The 20,327-nt window shown below is 40.1% G+C and overlaps 1 protein-coding gene across 1 annotated transcript in view; it reads right to left on the bottom strand.

Annotated features, from left to right (window-relative positions):
• Nucleotides 1–1,606: 1,606 nt before the first annotated feature.
• SNX7 (sorting nexin 7) overlaps nucleotides 1,607–20,327 on the bottom strand; it is a 66,208-nt gene continuing 47,487 nt past the window's right edge. The window contains exon 9 of the mRNA XM_054980508.1: nucleotides 1,607–1,988. Within this exon, the coding sequence (XP_054836483.1) occupies nucleotides 1,908–1,988 (81 nt within the window). The 3' untranslated portion in view covers nucleotides 1,607–1,907. The remainder of the gene's footprint in view (nucleotides 1,989–20,327) is intronic.

Here is a 20,327-nt window from a genome sequence, read left to right as displayed (position 1 = left end):
ACACATCACATCGTACAAAGAAATGCTAGTGGCAGTTTGATGACAAAAAGCCTTCTCTCCTCCTTACAATAACACTATAAATCAATCAGGAAAACAAGAATGAGCTGCATAATTTATGCAAGAGTATTAGGAAGAAGAAATTATAGAACAAGCAATAAAGGGATGTGAAAGAGCTTCATGTTTGTGGGTTACTAATGAGATTTTGCCTCCCATAATTTACATCTTTTTTAAATAACGAAAGCAGAGATGTGAATTAGAAAAAATATACAACAAGGCATACAAGTTTCAAAGAACACAGGCTTGGTTTGAGTCAGTGTCTTTCCTGAAGTGATGAATAGATCTGAACATTAAAGGAATACGTACCTTCTGATACAAGCTGCAAGAACCTTTGGGTACTAGGAACCAGTGCCTGAGGGCTGTGCTCTGGTTCCTGTCTTCTGACTGGTCAAGTGCCATTAGTATTCTACTTAAGCATGTCATTCATCCATCTCAGTTCAGCCTTGTTCTTGTCCCATCACAAAGAGGCCCCTTGTATGGCAACAGTGCACTGCACAGAGGGTGAGGAATGGCACTTGGATCTCCTTGCAGCGGTGCTGGGGTGGCAGGGTACCCAATCCACATGAATCCCATTAATATCAATCAACCTTCAGTCTATACATCAGGCTACATCCTATGTTATTATCAGAGCTGTCAACACATTAAATTATCTTAATAAACTAATTGAGGCAGTTGACCAACTGATGAAATGTGTGTGTGCGTGCACATGCGCGCACATGCGTGCACATTTCATCAGTTGGTCAACTGCTTTAATTAATTAATTATATACAGATTACTAAAATCTTAAACACTATTTTGAAATGCTGAAGAATGCTCAAGGTAATTTAGCAGGATGATTTGATGCCCTGAAGAAGGGAGCTTTGACTCTTGAAAACTCATACCCTGAAAATCTTGCTGGTCTCTAAGGTGCCACTGTACTCAAATCCTGATGTTCTACTGCAGACCAACACAGCTACCCACCTAAAACTATCTTCATGTAAGGTAAATTAGAATTTCATTCGCAGAGAGAGACATTGGTTATTATTCATGTTTTCTTTTTGATTCTTCAATTGCTCAACACACCAGGACCAAAATAGTTAACCAAAAATTAACTAGTGTACTCATAACCCCACAAGTCTCCAATGAAATTTTTCTATCACCAGTTAATAAAAGCTTTAACTGATTAATCTAATGAAATAAATTAAAGCTTGCAGCCCTAGCTTTTTATGATTAATAAAGAATAGAGTCATTTACAAGAAAAACACTTTCCAAAAGGACAGCTTTGCATGTGTGGTATGTACCTATATTTCCACAAATGTTTCTATGTTTCTTAAATAAATATTGGGAGCTAACTTCTGTACTGGTTTTAAACTAACTGGTATGGAACCTGCAGGTACCAACATCCAGACTGCACCCGGCAGGGAAGGCTTCACTGCTATGCGTCCCCTCTTATATAGAAATTTCCACTTGGACACTGGCAGGAAGTTTTAAAAATCCCCAAGGACTGCTAATTGTATCAATCAAGATAAGATGAAAAATAAGGCACACATATTTCTATTAAACTTTTTAATATTAAAATGAAGCTATTTTCATATAGCTAAAATATTTATATCCAAATTACAGAGTATTTCAGAAAACAAATATAGGCAGAATACTGTTGAAAATCAAACCATACTTCTCTTACTCTGTTTGCCATGATTCGAAATATGGTCCAGGACTGTAGAATACCTGAGATTTAATTAGGCTTGTTTCCCACAGTTGCTTAATCTTAGTATTTATACAGAATAAATGCATGTGATTTCCTGTTCAGGGCACTTCTTTGGTTGGCACAAGCAACATTTACGAAGATAACAATCTTTTCTTTCAGTAAGTCAAGACCGATCGTCAGAGTTTTCTTCCAAACAAATGTCTGTTGTTTGAGATGTCAAGAAGGATTCCCAAGTGGCAAGGCACTTAAAAGAAAATGGATACACAAGTTAAATGTTGGTAAACCTACAGGCTACGTTCAGACAGCCCCTTTGATGTGCTCTGGCCTCTTCACAGCTGTGAGTTATTTAAGACATTTCATACACATTTCATTCTGAATTGCTTTCCTACACATTTCTGAGGGCTATTATCAGCAACGTTTGAAGCTTCTGTTGTTTCAAAAGTTTCCCCCTGAGCTCGTGCAAAACCAGCACTGCCTAGTGTCTGCCCTTTGAAACACAGATCCAGAGGAGTTAGCCATGTTAGTCTGTAGTAGCAAAATAGTAGAGTCCAGTATTACCTTTAAGACTAACCAACTTTACTGTAAGCATAAGCTTTTGAGAACCACAGTTCTCGAAAGCTTATGCTACAGTAAAGTTGGTTAGTCTTAAAGGTGCTACTGGACTCTTTACTACTTGGAAATACAGTTTTATTTTTAAACTGCCCACCCCCGTTCTGTGCTCTGTGCAGGCCTCCTCTCCAGCAACAAATCAGATGCATTAGCTGCTGGGTATTTTGGAGTGTTTTCCTTCTAAGGGTAAGCTCCCTCTTTCCCTACTCTTTCTTTTAAATGGGCATGAAATCTCCATCCTCACCTCACTCCAGGGAACAAGGCAGCAACAGAGAAGGTAAGTTAGCAGTGTAAAAGTGTTCAGAGAAGCCTTAACATGCAAGTAATAATTTATGCTAGGTGGTGAAATTTCAGAACTCATTAGCGTTTCTTATAAAAACAAGACTTTATGTCTGTTAAATCACAGGGAGCCACCAAAGTTCTTTAAAAAAATGCTGAAAAACTAGGGTACCGGTTACCACATTTTTTTGGCAGGTATGCCACAAAGCCGAGCATGAAATAATCACACCAATATGCCCTTCAATACACAGGATCAACCTTCACTTGGATAGTTTTGCCCCTTAAACCCATGTAAAAAGAATTCACAATGCAAACACTTGAGGCCCATTTCATATAGGTTCTTTAAATACACTCTGACTTCCGAAGACAATTTCTTTTAAAGGTTTCACATACCTAGGACAAAGTGCAACAGCAGCAGCAACAACAAAAAAGATCGAAACAGATTTTGGAAGACTGTGATTAAAGTTCTATTAACTGTGAGAAAACCGTGTTTTATCCTTACTTATGTCATTTATAGTCCACCTTTCACTCTATGTGAAACCACAAAAAAAAGTTCACCTTTAGAAGCCAAAGTGCATTAAAAAGCCCATATGAAAAAATAGCCTGAATCACAACCTATATGCCGTACAATAAGCCTCTTTTACATGGTTACTGGATTCAAATCTTTCTAGGATGGTGTGGGATCTTGCCAGAGGGAAGCAGCTTCCAAACCGCTCTCTGTACATATGACTTGCACCTATATCAGCCTTGAGGGAGAGCTGTCACCAGCTATCAACATTTAAGCCTAGCAAGTCAGTGTTGGTATGAGGTTTCTTTGAAATGCTCTAGCTGGCTTATAAGGAAAGGGAAGTGCCTAATGGCTTCTATCTTGTTTGGATTTTTTAAACAGCGCTATCTCAGCTCCATCAGATGATGGGTATCCCTTTTGCAACTGGGCAATGCTTCATAATATACAGATGACACAGTTCTTATTTCAGTAGACCCAAGATATCAGCTTCAGTTAATTTTTAGATAGCACATACTCAGCTTACTGGTCTATGGTCTTGGAAGATTGTCCCCTTCCTTTCTTATTGTGCATTCAGAATCCAACCATATACACTGACTGCTTATTATAGTTATCTCTAAGAAGTACTATATTTATTTATAGAATGCCTTTCTCACTGAGACTCTCTATAAAAAAAAAACATGGTAATTATTGCCATGATGAGCAGTACCAATACATTACAATAAAAGGTACTTTCTCTCAGGTAGGAAGCTAGGGAAAGGAATTCTGAGATCCAGTCCACCATTCCCTGGAAAAGGCATAGAATGCTGTCCTTTCATTGCCCCATCTGACCTGTCTATAGATAAAATCTCAGGGGAATAGGATATTTGGCACTTCACCAGCAATCCTGAACCATTACCACCCCACCCCCTGCTCCCAGTTGTACTGCTTTGGGCTATAGGGAGCAAAGTTCCTGGCCATTAACAACCTGATTTTTTCCTGCAAAAAAATTCTACTCGGCCTCATAACATTTTTCTCATGGCAGCTCACAATAGAATAAAGCCCACACCCACCATCAGTACAAGCAAACTCACTGAAACACCAGCAAAAATGGTGCCAGGCCAGCAGCCCAACATGTATTAAAGACACGGAGGTTCTTAAAATGTAAAAGAGTAGGCACCAAGCATATGTATACAGAAAGGATGTTCCACAGCTCAGGTGCCAATATCAGACTGCCCTGTTTCTAGTAGCCTCCCTCCTCCCCACAGAAGGTGGGGGGGGGGGCACGCAGTGCTTCTGCTGAAGAGAGAGGCCTGACCTCCATTTTGGTAGAAGTTTTAGACCCATACTTATGCAGCATGACACAAACCTTTCAATTCTTACATGCCAGATACCTGGAATTTTTCCAGACCTACCTAGAGTATCTCATTTGGCCACTTTCAAAACTAATTCACTTATAGGTTTAGACTGGAGTAACTCTGCTCAGGATTTCACTGTCAGTATAGTTTAGTTAAACCAAAGGTTTAAGAACATAACTGAAAAAGTGTGAATACAAGAAATGTGATTCAAATCTTATACAGATGCCTGACTGGGATCCCTGACTGGCTATGGCTCCCTTTAGAGAGCATATCTGGTAGCAAGCCCAGATTCACTGCAGCGTTATAACAAAGACCCCCATTCTTCTGTGCCAAGATGAGCAATCTTGTGCCTTCTGGCAATGAAGCTGTGTCTACTAAATTGATGCAAAGTCAAGGGAGCTAAGCCATTTCACAACAGTCATATTAAGTTTTCTTTATTTCCTCTCCTGGCTGCCTGTTCCAGAGAAAGGTTACTTTAGAAAAGAGAAAATAGTAAGTGCTAAATAAAGAGGAGTTCCGGTAGGAGCATAAAATGAGTCGTGAGCTACAGTTGCTGCCAATTGATCTCTGGAAAACATAAAGTTAGAATGGAATGACTGCAGCATAGCATGCCCTGAGTCATTAGAAATCTTCCCTGCCCCTGAGGCAATGAACTAGTGACTGAGCCTGTGGGAAGAGAGAAATGCGGCATCACGAGGCTATGTTTCAAGAGAGCCGTGTGAATCTCAGGCCTTTTTTCACAAGAGAAAACTCTGGCAATAACATGGCTTTGCTGCGAACAGCCTAGTTGTGTTGCTGTTTGCTGGAGGTACACTCCAACATAGCACATGCACAGCTTCCAAAGCAGCATGGTCATAAAAAAAAATTCAAAAAATAGGTGGAATGGAAAATGAATTGCACTGATAAAAACAGGATTCTTAATTTGCCTAGACTGTGCCCAGTGAATTAACTTCACAGTCTTGTTTGTGGGCTACGAAGTTGGTTCTTCCTTTCATCCACTCTGTGAGTGACGCTCCTCTTTCCTGCTTCTCTTTCTTCCATTGCTGTACTCTATCTCAAAGCGCTGGGAAGTCTCTCTACACGAGGATGCTCAAGTTAAGGGAGAAGCAATGTTAGCCGGAAAGTTTCACCTCTCTAGAGCCAGCAAAGATCGCTCCTCAGAGGGTTTATTTATTTCTTCACCTTCCTGAAGGGGACGTGAAATTGACAGAGTCTTTGGGGAGGCAAAGATGAAATAACTACCCTTACTAACATTGCATCTCCCTTGAGTGTCTTCGTGTGCTTTGTCTCATGTAGAGAGATTCTGGGAAAGTTGCTTGGTTTTCTAGGCAATGCTAGGACACTTGCTTGTCTTCTGACACTCTGCTGTAGCTCAGCACTAGAGCAAGAGAACTGCCTTGGTGTCAGGAAAGAAATATAAAATGGGCATAGGAATCATGCAGTTACGGGCAGTGGCACAAGTTACTGGTTTCAGTTCAACAGAAAGGACACAAAATTCAACACAGAGGATTAAAAACAACTTCATGTTCTTAAATGCTTCATGGTCTTTGCTAATCATTCCAACATGATTATAGTGTAATTATCGTATTTGCTAATGAACTGTACACGCAGCTGTCTACAGTACTGAAACATTTCCCAGCTTTTTTTTCTTCTCATGAAACTGATGTTGTAGTTTATATGCATAATTCACAGTAATATTCCAAAGTAATGCGTAGTTTCAGGCCAGCTCCTGCCGTTTCATTTGTGTGCCGATATCTTTTCCTAGTGACCCGTAACAGTTTTATGAGTAATTAGATTCCAACTTAAAAATCCAATCCTATATATGCAAATTAAATCTCATCTTAACATTTTTGTCTCTCTCTGGACAGCTTGTGCTAATGATCCTTTATTTGGAATCAATCCCTTTTTTTCCTTGCTAAAATATCAGAATAAAATCATTTTAGAGGAGCAAAAATGCATGCCTCAGAAGTAATATCACTTCTGCAGCTGATGTTTTGCAGAAAAAAGACCCAGAGCCCAAGGCACAGAGACCTACTTTTCTATTGGTGTGGTTAATTATATATCTTGCCAGCTGAAGCAGCGCTCTGATCTCTGACAACAAAATAAGCCACAGAAGCGTTTGAATTTTTAGAACATACATTTGGTTACATAAACGAGAATCAGCTTTAAAAATTGAATAACTTATGTAAATAAATGAGGTTTTAAACCTTCGCTTCGAAAATCTTCCCTGTACTGTTGCTTCAAACCACTTGCTGTGATTTTAATTTGAAAATCTCTGTCTTGTCAACAATAAACGAGAGCCTGTTTTAATGTCATTCTAAGCAAGGCTGCTTCATATTTAGCTCACATCTTCACAGTGCTTGTTTTAGGGATTGCTTGTTCTTACACAGTGCATCTGGTCATTCCAGTGTGCTCTGGGGCCTCCAATCCACAGAGATCACCATCCTGCCCACATAGGTGCCAGATCTAATTGTGGTACCTTGATTAACTATTCAGTCTGCATGACTGCCTCCCAAAGGTAGTAATACTGGCAGTATAAACAGTGGTGAAAATAGTTAAGAATGGACAAGTATTGAGTACAAGGGGCGGAGGGAGATGGAGTTCCAGCAGAATGTTTGAGCCACATTTATCCCCAAGTTTAAAGTACTGGAATAACATTATGGGAATAGTATTATGGGATTGTTGTAATCTAGATCTGATATAGGATCTGATATGGGATCTGATTATGGGAAAGTTGTAATCTAGATCTGATACGTTTGAAATGTTACAAGAAACAGACATGTTACTTGATTCAATACATACATGTCAGTACTCAGGATCAGGGCAACTTAAGCTATAAGATTTCTGTGATTAGGGTGGAGGCTCTGATCCTCAAGTCACTGCAGCTCTCTTGAAAATGTGAAAACTACTTTTAACATATACACAACTTAGTATGCTACCATCATTTCCCCCTGACAGAAATGCCCTTCTGTTGGGAGACAGGATTTTTGCTAGTTTCCCTTCCCACTGCAAATCCTCACTTTGTCCCCTGCACCATATTTATGAAAGCTTCTTTGTACCTCAAGTGCAGGTGGCAGCAAAGTCCTATTCCTAGAGCTCTGTTACACCTGTGGGATATGAGCAGGGCTCATTTTGAGGGGGAATGCGCAGGAACACAATTCCGGCAGTTCCCCAAAGAGGTCAGGTGGCCCCGCCCACCTGACTCTCGGCCACTTTGGGCCTGTTTCGGCCTGGATTGGGGCCAAAACAGCCCAGATCGGGCCTCTAACGGGTGGTAGATCACTCTCCCACTTAGCAGCGGCCTGATTCTGACCATTTTGGGCCCCTTTTCAGCCCCTTTTTTGTCATTTTGGGCCCAATTTCGGTTCTAAATGGTCAGGATTGGGTCCAAAACAGCCAGGATAGGTGATGTCAGGGGGTGTGGCATATGCAAATCAGTTATGCTAATAACACACTTCTGGTGATGTCAAGGGGCATGGCATATGATAATGAGTTGTGCTAATAAGTTATGCTAATGAGTTCTTCCAGCTCTTTTTCTATGAAATGACCCCTGGATATGAGACATAATCTGTCCATGTTAAATCCTTAGTGTGAATGAGAGGAATACATACACTAGAAAGTGGAATTGTCCATGGCTCCTAAACAAACTTATGTACGCTGCAAATATATATTTGAATAGCTCTTAGGTATTTAAGGCAGGTTGCAAATTGCCAGGGAAAATACACATTTCCTTATGTTTCTCACATCTTCCTCTTGTACGTTACATCAGCTTGGATCTTAACTACATTTCCTACTCTATTCTTGGAAAGTTCCCTTCTGTAAGCACTGCTGTGCTTGCAAGTATAGGATCCAAGCCACATTTTTGTACCTTATGCGTGCTTGATGCCAGGTGTTCAGTGCCATGGTCTTTATGGGGTTCAAGCTCTGGCAAGGCAAGGCTGAACAGAGAAATAATAAGAGCATTTAAGGAAGTATAGCCCTGTTAGCCAAAGAAGAAGACAGGCAGGAGGAGAAGTTTAGCAACACTGAGGAGCATTTGCTCTGAGGGAAAAGACAGAGCAGGCCTTGAGTTTACACAGGAGGAAAGCAGAGGCAATTGGTTCTTCCTGATCCTTGGCTAAGAGAGGTCTGTCCAGAACTTTTTGCTTGTGATCTCAAAGGGCCCGCAGACCCCTTCTCTGACCAGCAGGGCTTTTTTTCAGCTGGAACGCGGTGGAATGGAGTTCCGGAACCTCTTGAAAATGGTTACGTGGCTGGTGGCCCCGCCCCCTGATCTCCAGACAGAGGGGCGTTTAGATTGCCTTCCGTGCTGCTGAAGCAGCATGGAGGGCAATCTAAACTTCCCTCTGTTTGGAGATCAGAGGGCGGGGCCACCAGCCATGTGACCATTTTTGCCGAGGACGATTTAAACATTCAAAAACTTCCCTCTTGTTCCAGCTTACCCAAAGTGTCGTCATTGGCCCTGGGAGCATGCGTGCACTTTGCACGTGCAAATGTGGTACCAGGGGCACCACCTCCCACCAAGTGTTGCCCCCTATGCGGGCAACCTGCTGAGTTCCACCACCTCTTTTCCCAGAAAAAAAGCCCTGCTGACCAGCTATCCTGGTGGCAAACAAAGAGCCTCTGGTGGAGAGTGTAACTACAGAATATGCCCAGCACATGTCAGGTCATGGGTGCACAATCAAACTAGATACACATCAGGAGAACTCACCTTAAAAATTGGTCATTCATTTGGTGCTGCAAGGGATAGATGTGGCAGGGGGTGGGGAAGGAGTTTCTGACTTCCCTCCAGCCTGGTTTTCACCAGCAGCGGCATAGGGGCAGCCCCTTTTCTGTCCTTCCTATGGCACGTGGAACCAAAGAAAAATGACAAGCCCACCCCCATGTCATTTCTGCTGGCAAAACCCAGATTGTGGGGAGGGGGGGAAGAATTGGAAGCTCCTTGTCCTCATGTCAGTGCTTCCTCACAGTGGAGAACAAATGAGGAGCATATAAGGCACTTTTCCCTGATGTACATCTGACTGCTAGTCAGGTCCTGCATCCATGACCTGATACGTGTTGGGTGTTGTTGTGTAGTCTGGCCCTGAGTACGAAGGGTTCATAATTCGAGTTTTGACACACAAAATAGCTAAAGACTTTTTTTTTGAAAAGTTTTTTATTGGGTTAGAACATTATTATTTTTGCATTACAATCAATTTTCCCCTAATTTTTCGTTTCTAACCCCCTCCCTTTCCCCCCCTTTTGTTGACTTCCAACAGCTTTCCCACCCTCTGTCCCTTTTCCCTTACTTCTATTAAATTCCCCTATCTAAAACAGATATACATTCTCCATTATATTAAGCAGTACATCTTTAACTCCCTTACTTATTATACACCCAAACTATACATCTTTAGATAAACAATTTATCCCATTTTCCAGTTTTGAATATTTCTATATAAACCTATATATCATAAACCATAAAAATTTCCCACATTTAAATCAAACAATTTGATTTGTTCTCTATGTATTACTCATTTCATCTTTTTATGGTAATTCTATATAACTCCTCAGATACTCAATCAGTTTAACTCTTCTATACATTCAGTTTGGTGCATATAAATCTTATCAAAGAAAGAAAATATTATTAGTTACTCAATCCTCATGTTTAAACCTTATCATTAATTATTCTCTATCAGTTAACCTATACATATCTATATATATCTCAATCAATTAATCTAACTGCTTATAAATTCACATTTCTCTTCCTCCCCCGGTAAAGTCACCCCTCTCTTTTATACTTTTATTATACTTCAGTAGTTCTCAAACTGCCACAGTTTTCCTCCCACCTCCCATTTCTTCTCCAAATATTGTTTCAGCTTCTCCCAATCTGTGTTAAACTGCCCTGAGTCCAGATCTCTCAGTTTTCTTGTCATCTTGTCCATTTCAGCCATATACAGCAATTTGTAGATCCAATCTTCAATAGTTGGCACTTCTTGTACTTTCCATTTCTGCGCATACAAAAGTCTAGCTGCTGCAGTCATATAAAAAATCAACGTCCTATGATGGGCTGGAATTCCCTCCATTCCCAAGTTTAGCAGCAGGAGTTCTGGGTTCTTATTTATTTGAAACTGTAAAATTTCACTCATTTCTCTTATTATTTCCCCCCAGAACTGCCTAGCTACCTCACACGACCACCACATATGATAGAGGGAGCCCTCATGTTTCTTACATTTCCAGCATTTATTAGAAGTATTCAAGTTCCCTAGCGCAATCTTCTTTGGTGTCATGTACCAACGATAGATCATTTTGAAAATGTTCTCTTTAATATTGATACATGTCGTTGTCTTCATTGTAGTTTTCCACAAGTATTCCCATGCCTCCATTGTTATTTCTTTATTGAAATTTATAGCCCATTTCACCATCTGTGTTTTAACTATCTCATCCTCAGTATACCATTTCAACAGTACTTGGTATACCTTGGATATTCTTTTCTTGTCTTCTTTAAGAAGGGTCCGCTCTAGTTCCGAATTCTCTGTTCGTATGCCCCCTTTTACAGAGTCCGAATTGTATAAATCTCTAATCTGTCTGTACTGGAACCAATCGTAGTTAGGTGATAGTTCCTCTTGCGTCTTTATTCTAAGTTTAGATACTTCAATTTTAGTTATTTCTTTGTATGTTAAACATTGTTGTTCATTATCAACAGCTCTCGGATCTATCACCTCGTATGGAACCACCCACAAGGGGGTTCCTTCTTGTAAGTAAATTCTGTACTTCTTCCAGATTGTATATAAACTTCTCCTTACAAAATGATGTAGGAACATCGAGTTGACCTTTACTTTGTCATGCCATAGGTATGCGTGCCATCCAAAAAAATTTTTATATCCCTCAAGGGCTAATAGTTTCTTATTCTTTAACGTCATCCACTCTTTTAGCCAAACTAGGCAGATTGCATCATGATAAAGTCTCAGGTTGGGCAGTTGCATTCCGCCTCTTTCCTTTGCATCTTGTAGAACTTTTACTTTCACTCGAGGCTTCTTGCCTGCCCAAACAAAATCTGATATTTTCCTCTGCCATTTTTCAAATTGTTTAGAGTCTCTGATGATTGGTATTGTCTGTAGCAAAAACATTACTCTTGGTAACACATTCATCTTAACTGCTGCAATCCTGCCCAACCATGACAGATTCAATCTATTCCATTTGATCAAGTCTCTCTCTATCTGAGTCCATAATTTTTCATAATTATTCTTGAACAAATCTATATTTTTTGCAGTCAGCTCAACTCCCAAATATTTCACCTTACTAGTTACTTCACAGTCCGTTGTTTCCATTAACAATTGTTGTTTCTGCTTAGTCATGTTTTTGCATAATATCTTTGACTTCTTTTTGTTAATGAAGAAACCTGCCAAGTCACCAAACTCCTTGATCTTATCTATCACTTTTGGCATGTTCTCCAATGGATCTTCTACAATTAACATTATGTCATCAGCAAATGCTCTAACCTTGTATGAATAGTCCTTTATTTTCATTCCTCGTATTTCCTCATCTTGTCGTATTTGTATCATCAGAATCTCCAATACTAAAATGAACAACAATGGAGATAACGGGCAACCTTGTCTTGTTCCTTTACTAATCGTCAATTTCTTGGTCAATTCATCATTCACTACAATTGCTGCAGTCTGGTCTCTATAGATTTCTTTAATTGCTCTGATGAATCTTTCTCCCAGTTGTAGCTTTTCCATAGTGGCAAACAAAAAGTCCCAGTTTAAATTGTCAAACGCTTTTTCAGCGTCTACAAAGAAGAAACCAACCTCTTTATCACAACGCTTATCATAGTATTCAATAGCATTGATCACAGTCCTTAAATTGTCTCTTATTTGTCTGTCTGGCAAAAAGCCTGCTTGTTCTTCCTCTATGACTTCCGAGAGCCACCCCTTCAATCTCTCCGCCAGTATCTTCGCAAAAATTTTATAATCATTGTTAAGTAATGATATAGGTCTGTAATTTTTCACGTTAGTCAAATCTTGGCCCTCTTTAGGGATCAGTGATATATTCGCTTCGCTCCAAGTGTCTGGAATTCTTTGATCCCTAAAAACTCCATTCATCACCTCTTTTAGGAATGGTGCCAGTTCATTGGCCATTGTCTTATAAAATTTAGCCGTAAGTCCATCTGGCCCTGGCGCCTTTCCTAGATTTGCAGATTGTATTGCCTTACTTATTTCCTCATCGGTTACTTCACTATTCAACTTATTTCTCCAAGCTTCCGAGATCTCTGGAAGTTTAATTTTCTCCAAATATGATGCTATTGATTCTTTGGTTACTTCTTTTTTATTATACAGCTTAGCATAAAATTTATAAAAGGCTCTACTAATGGTAGTCTGTTCCAGATACGTTTTGTTTTCTTCACAGATTTTATTTATTATTTTCTTTTCCCTTTTCTTCTTCAATTGCCATGCCAAATATTTCCCAGGTTTATTAGCACCCTCAAAAGCTTTTTGATTCAGTCTTTTAAGGTTCCACTCCAATTCTTTATTACTCATTGCTGTTAACTGTTCTTGAAGAATTTTGATTTCCTGATATACCTTCTTTTTCCCTGGTCTCTTTTTTAGCTGTATTTCTTTGGCTTTTATTTTCTCCTCAATCTCTTGTCTTTTCTCCTCTTTCTTCTTTCTTGCTCTACCATTTAAGTCCATTAGTATGCCCCTTACAACCGCCTTGTAAGCATCCCAAACTTTATTGGTTGGTACTTCTTTATTCACGTTGTATTGTATAAAAAACTTTGTCTCTCTTCTCAGTATTTCCATATTCTCTCTTTCCTGTAACAAGTCCTCATTTATTCTCCATGCTTTCCTTTTTCTCTTTTTTCCAAATTTCCACATAATTGGGTTATGATCTGAGCCTACCATCGGCATTATTTCTACCTCCTTAGTCCATAACGCTAAGTCCTTTGAGGCCCAGATCATATCAATTCTTGATAATGTAAGATGCCTTGCAGAATAAAAAGTAAACTGTTTGGTTTTAGGATATTCTCTCCTCCATACGTCTTCGAGAGTCTCTTGTTGAATCAACTCAAAAAAAAGCTTTGGCAATAGTCCTCTTTTCTTTTGTGCTGTTGTAGTCTTTTTGTCTAGTTCCAAATCTGTCACTCCATTGAAATCTCCAGCAAGAATTATCTGGTCATATACAAGATCATCTAAATGCTTCCTTAAATCCTCAAAGAAGCTTTCCTTTGCACCGTTAGGTGCATAAAGTCCGACTACCAACACTCTCTTTAAATTCCAATTACATTCCACTGCTACAAATCTAGCTTCCACATCTCTCATAACAAATTTTGGCTGCAGCTCCTCTTTTATGTACAACACCACTCCTCTTTTTTTCTTGTTAGAGGCCGCTACAAATTCTTTGCCCAATTTTCCAGATTTTAAATATTTTACCTCCTGCTTTCTAATATGGGTCTCCTGCAAACAAACAATATCACATTTTTGTTTTAGTAGCCAATGAAAAATATTTTTCCTCTTATTCGGTGAGTTTAGTCCATTTACATTCCAAGATAATACTTTACACTCCATATTCATGGTTTTGTTGGTAAGTCTTTTTCATTGTCCTTGATAAATCTCTCCATCTCCCGCTCAGATCTGATGCGTTTTTTTGCCCCTCCAAACTCAAAGGACACTCCTTCCGGTAACTCCCATCTGTACCTGATATTCATGTCCTTCAAAGTCTGAATTAGCACTCTATATTTTTTCCTGTCCAGTAACACTGATCTGGGCAGTTCCTTCATTATGATAATCGTCTTGCCATCAATCTCCAATGGATCTTGAAATTGTTTTGTCACAATCCTCTCTTTCATGTTTCTAGTTGTAAACTGCACAATCACATCCCTTGGTAGTTTCCTCTGGGTTGCAATTCTCGAGTTCACACGGTACGCCACATCTAGGATAGCCACAATTTCCTCCTCCTCCTTCCCCAGGTAATCAGCCAACACCTCAGTCATCTGTTCTTGCGCTGACTTCCCTTCCACTTCCGGCAGACCACGAAAACGAAGCTGCTTCTCCATGTGTTTAGTTTCTGCAACTGACATCCTCCCCTTCACCAGTCTCATCTCTGTTTGTTGCGTGTCTATTAAATTCTCCATCGCGTCTTCTACTGTTTTAACTCTCTGCTGCGTTCCTTGTAATTCACTACTAATCGTTTCCACGCCTTTTTTCACTTCTGACAGCTCCGACTTTACTGTCTGTGTAACTTCTTTGACCTCTTTAATAAGCTCCAGTTTCGTGTCCTTAAGTTCTTTCATCATGTCTATAAGTTTTTTGTCCAAATTTTCTATCGCCGATTGCCACTCTTTTTTCGACATCGTGGGGCTTGCTTTAGCTCGCTCCCACGAATCTGCTCTCTTCCTTAGCTCCGTGGCGTATATTTAAACGTTTTCCTTTTTTTCAAATGTCCCAATCTTTGCCAAAATTAATTTTTTTGTATCCAAAATGTCGGGCGTCTTTTCTCTATGGTTTCTCTATGTTATTGTAATCCAAGATGGCCTACTTCCTCTTCCGCTGAAGCCGCGACCCTTCCCCTTTCAAAAATGGCGATTCCCTGCTTCCTGTCCGTCGGCAAGGGCCGCTTCCCTCCAGCCACTCTATTGTTGTTACGCACTTCCTGTCTCCCGTCTTCCCACAGCAGGTCTCGCGATGGTATCTTTTTCCCACAGCTCCGAAACCACAGGTATTCAAAACAATAGTCCAATTTTTGCAATAACTTCTTTAAATTTAGTCTCTTTTAAAATACAACTCCTGCCGAGTCTTCGCCTCCTTTTCACTAGTCTGTTGCAGTTTAAAAATCTACTTTCTTTCTTCTCTGTTTTTATCAATCTGTCCCGTTTCAAGAGATAGCGATCTTTACCTTCTCTTCAGCTTTCTCGGGTTGTAATCGCTGTTTCGATCTTAAATTCTCCTCTCGACTTCCCTCCCCGATCGAAGCTTGGGTATGTAGGTCTTATGCCAGCCGAATTGGCCCCAAAACTGCCGCAGAGATTATAGCCGACCCGTCGCAAGGTGGGACCTCAAGGATCAGGGGGGAGACTCCTTGTGTAGAGCCCCCCCTCGTCCGAGATCTAACTCACCCTAGGGTCTTGAGCGTTCTTTGCCTGCTCCCCGCCTGAGAGCAGTCGGCCGCGGGTTATTTTCACCCCTCCGGCCGGTTAAAACGGCAGTCCGGTCAGCTCCGCAAATGGAGCTGCGTTAGACCTCCATGAATCCCAAACCGGAAGTCCAAAATAGCTAAAGACTTGTATGGGACATGTCTTTGTTTTTTTACAGATCAACTAACCAAACTAATTTACTTCAACCTGGAAGATGTCACACCTGAATCATTCACAACAGAGAATGCTCGCCAGCCTGTTTGATAATTTGTTCCTATTCTGAACCGCTCCTCTTCATAGCAGGAGATTCAAAACTACTTTTTAAAAAAGCAACAGGCATTCCCCACCACTGGTTGTGATGTCCATAGAAAAACAATAGTTCTTTTGTACTTGTATGTAGATTAGGTTTCACCTTCAGTGATGATAATTTAGTTTGCATTGGTTTAACCTAGGACTCAGTAACTCCTGAAACCTTGGACTCTTTCTGCATGTCTGCTAGGCTCTCCAAACCTCTCCATTCCAGACTGCATTTAGATTTTCCAAGTACTCAAGTAGATTATGTTCATACAACTCATGATAATTTCCTTCATTGCTATTGTCAGGTTGTACATCCAGTGAGTATTTCCTGTGCTGTATTATCCTGCCTTCAAACGCTGTGTGCCATTCAGTGTTCAGAATGTTGGATCAGAAAGACCTCACTTCAAACCCCAACTTAGCCATGAAGGCTTGTAGTGGAAAGCAAAATCACCACCTTTCAGCCTAACCTTGCTCACAGAGTGGTTGTTGGGGAGGGGTGGGGAGGATAATCCCATGCAGAACAACTTGTCATTCTTGAGGAAAGGGAAGGATAAAATTAATAAATAATAATAAATAAATAAATTAATAATAAATTAATTAATTAAGGAGTTTTTCTGTGGTTGGTAAAGCAACCCCAGTGCTGTAACAGTCCTCTCTCTGCCAAATCAGCAGTGTAAATAGATACGTGTTTTTAAGCACTGGATTTCAATTGCTGTATTCATGCACTTCCTCAAGCAGGACATGATTGCTAATGAAGCTATCCTCTAAAATGATGAATTAAGCATAAAAATGAAGCACTATGTAAAACAGAATAAAACTCATCAGTTCTTGCAAGAGAGGCCCTGCTGATAACGTGATAGTATTGACAGAATAATGCCGGTTACCTGCTGGTTTGTGAACAGCATGCTTGGTTTTTTTAGCTGTCAAACAGAATGTATTTGTGTGTCCATGTTTTTATAATTCCCACAACACCTGCTGTAAAGTTTCTAGGGCTGGTTCATAATGCACGCCCATCACTTAATTTCTTGTCATCTGATTATTCAACAACTGGCAGCTGAATATGTGATTGGATTCCATAAGAAAACATTGTGTTTTGGGGTAAGGTGAAAGTTCTATAGAATTATTTGATCTGTGATGGCTTATTCATACAGGCAGGTTGCTGCTTATAAGCTCCTCCAGGCAGGAACTGGCCATTTTTGCTCATGTTATTCTGTAAAGTGTCAGGGATGCTGATGGCACAAAACAAACAATACTCAGTGAACTAGCCCAACATTTAAGTATAACTCTTGATGGCATAACTCTCCATGCTCTTGATTTCCCCATTTTAAATGCAGTGCATTCCTTTTAGGTGCTTTGAATTCTCTGTGATGTTTCCACACATTTGATGCATCTGACAAAGAGAACGGTGATTCTCGAAAGCTTATTGTAATGATTTCAAGTAAATGTGTGCATGTGTCTTTAAATGTTTGGTGTGAGATAGGTGAAGAGAGGGGGTGAAAGAGAGAGATGAATGAGTGATATGATTGGTTGATGACTGAGAGTGTGGGCGGAGTGAATGCAGTTTGAGACTGAGAGTGGGGAAAGAACATTCAGTCAAGAGAAAGGCAAGCTGTGTGCTGCCTGAGCAGTTTAAGCATTTCTGTGAAAAATATTTAGTGAGGAAAAGAGAGGCAAGCTGTGTGCTGCCTGAGTAACTTTAAGGACGTCTGTGAGAAGTATTGAGTCAGAGAAAGAGGCTAACTGTGTGTGAAGCCTTAGAAGAGATCTGTGTGAATGAGTTTAAATGAAGTAACTTTAAGAACCGAGAACTACTGTTATGAAACCAATATGCTTCTTGAAAAAAATAAAAGTTTATTTTGTTTTTGTTACATCCCAGAGTAGCTGTCATTGCTATATCCCATTGCTATCCTCAGGGCCACATAGAACCACCAAGGAGCCTGACGCTTAGGCACGTTACTAAAGGGAAAACGTAAATAAAATATCTTGCAATATATTATTCCTGGTGGCAGCAATCTACCCAGAGGGTGTAAGGGAAAGATTAAAGGCAAAATCTACCCTAGAGAAAGTAAGGGTCATAACACTTATGCTACAATAAAGTTGGTTAGTCTTTAAGGTGCTACTGGACTCTATACTATTTTGCTACTACCGACTAACACAGCTAACTCCTCTGGATCTATGCCTTAAGTGACACACTCTTCTTGATTTACTGAGCCGTGGGCAGAACTATGAATTTTGTCCCTCAAAATGATACCGTCACAGGCAGTTTCTAATTTGCAACATGCAGCAGTTAAGAACTATAGACCACCTACATAACAGAAGAATTACAGGCAAATCCCCAAGAATACAAAAGTATTTAATATCTCTGTTGGTTCCTATTTTTGAAATCAACGTTCTTTTGAATTGAGTAAATCTGGGGCAAAATTTTTAACACCATTATTTTTATTTACTGATTACATTCACATACTTAGATGGAGGCCCCAGAAGTTTCCCATCTAAAAGGCTGATCAGGTCCACAACAGGAATGCTACAGCATCAGAGGGGGCCAGAGCATTCAATCAACCCAACAAAACTAGTAGGGAAAACAAGGGACATCTAAAACTACTTCGAATAGATCTAAGCAGCAGGCCATCAGTTGTCTATTGTGGATCAATATGTTGATGGACCATGAATCAGGTCTATATAATTTTATTTTCCATGGTGACGGGGAGACACAGTTATCTCTGTGTCCTTTTAACTGTTGAATCACATATGCAATTGAGACTAAATCTGCAATTCAGTTCATGACAGATCACCTTTTAGAGATGCACATAAATATATAAATAATTTCAACTTTTTTTAGAAAGATGACTACATCCCTAAGAATCCAAGTGTAGAATTATGCAAAAAAATAAAACAAAAGGGGAGCTTAGCTAGAACTGCTTCGTGAGATGCAAACAGGATCACTTTGACATATGAGAAAGGCTTGACTGAGAGCTATATATTAAAACAAGGACTCAGTCATGCAGAAAAGGGGGAAAAGTCTATTCTTCAAACAATGCCAAAAATAATGAAATATCACTTGTCACCCTGCATTATGGTAAAAAGCCCTATTCTCACTTAATGCAGCCCTCAGCAAATGTAAGGAGGGCTCTTCCCACAAAATGCATGCCCCATTGGTTCTGCTATGCCTTAGGCTTGTGATCTTTCATGATGACTTATACGTGTAGGTGGATGGGGTACTTGGAGTAATTTCTTTCCCTTTTAAGAAAATCCTTGAAAAGCAAGACAAGATTTATGACCAAATCACTTTCTTTGCTTTTGCAAAGTGCTTCCAAGGATGGCAACAAGCACAACAAAAAAGACCCAAAGGTTTTACAGAGCACCTTTGTGGTAGAGTGGCCATTGTGAGCACACTCCACTGTGACGGGGCTCCCATGCATCATTACCATGTAGGAACTTTCCACACCAGAGGCAGTGGCTAGAATGGAGAGAAAAATCAGACATGGAACCTATGCAAATGGGGAACATCTGTATGTTTGTTGAGTTATGCTGTGCCTATCATTGTACGGTACTGGTGAATAAGCCACAAATAAAACATTTCATCCAGTTTACAGATCTTCATTTCTTTCACTCCCAAGTCAGGTCACTTTGAAACTGTTGCATGGAGGATTTGCATGGCTGTTTCTAGTTCTTGTGGTTGGGCACTGTAGTACCACAACAGCAGTATGGCCAATAGGTCTTGATAAAAGGACACACTCTCTCCCTTAGAGCCTTCCTATGCAGAACTGCATGGATTGCACATCCTGCGCTAGTACCAACATTCTGGTCCAAAGTGTATACAACCCACAAACTAAAGTCCCAAGTGCATCTAGCTGTTTTCTGTGAAGATGCACAGTCAGTCCCTAAAAAAACCCCAATCCTTTAGTTTAATCAAAACATTAAGGCATTTAAAAAAAAAAAACTACAGAAATGGAAAGGCACATCTCACGTACAAGCAACAAACACTCTGTATGTATATTATGCTAATTTAGAGCCAGTGTTGTGCAATGGTTAGAGTGTTAGAGTAGTATCTGGGAGTTTCAGGTTTGAATTCCCACTCTACCATGGAAGCTTGGCTGGATACACTGGATACACACTCAACTTAAACTACATCACAGGGTTGCTGTGAGGTTGCACAGAGGAGGGGAGACCAAAGTGCTCACTGGTGAGAGTGGCAGGGTATAAATGAAAGTAAACAGACAAACTTTGCCTTGGCTCAAAGCTCAATACTGGGCTTGGTGGATGTGTCCAGATAGGCATTCTACACAATGGAAGCTGAGGAACAATCACCCTCCCCTAGTACACATACATACCTAATTGCATACCTAATTTCCATCACAAGATGCTTTTTTTGCTGGGCAGGGAGAGGTCATTTTTATTTCATGCGGGCTTTCTAGAGACAACTAACATATATCTCAGCAGTACTTT

The sequence above is a fragment of the Eublepharis macularius genome, chromosome 5 (assembly GCF_028583425.1).
Source record: "Eublepharis macularius isolate TG4126 chromosome 5, MPM_Emac_v1.0, whole genome shotgun sequence".
Lineage (NCBI taxonomy): Eukaryota > Metazoa > Chordata > Lepidosauria > Squamata > Eublepharidae > Eublepharis > Eublepharis macularius.
This window is presented reverse-complemented; position numbering and strand designations above follow the sequence as displayed.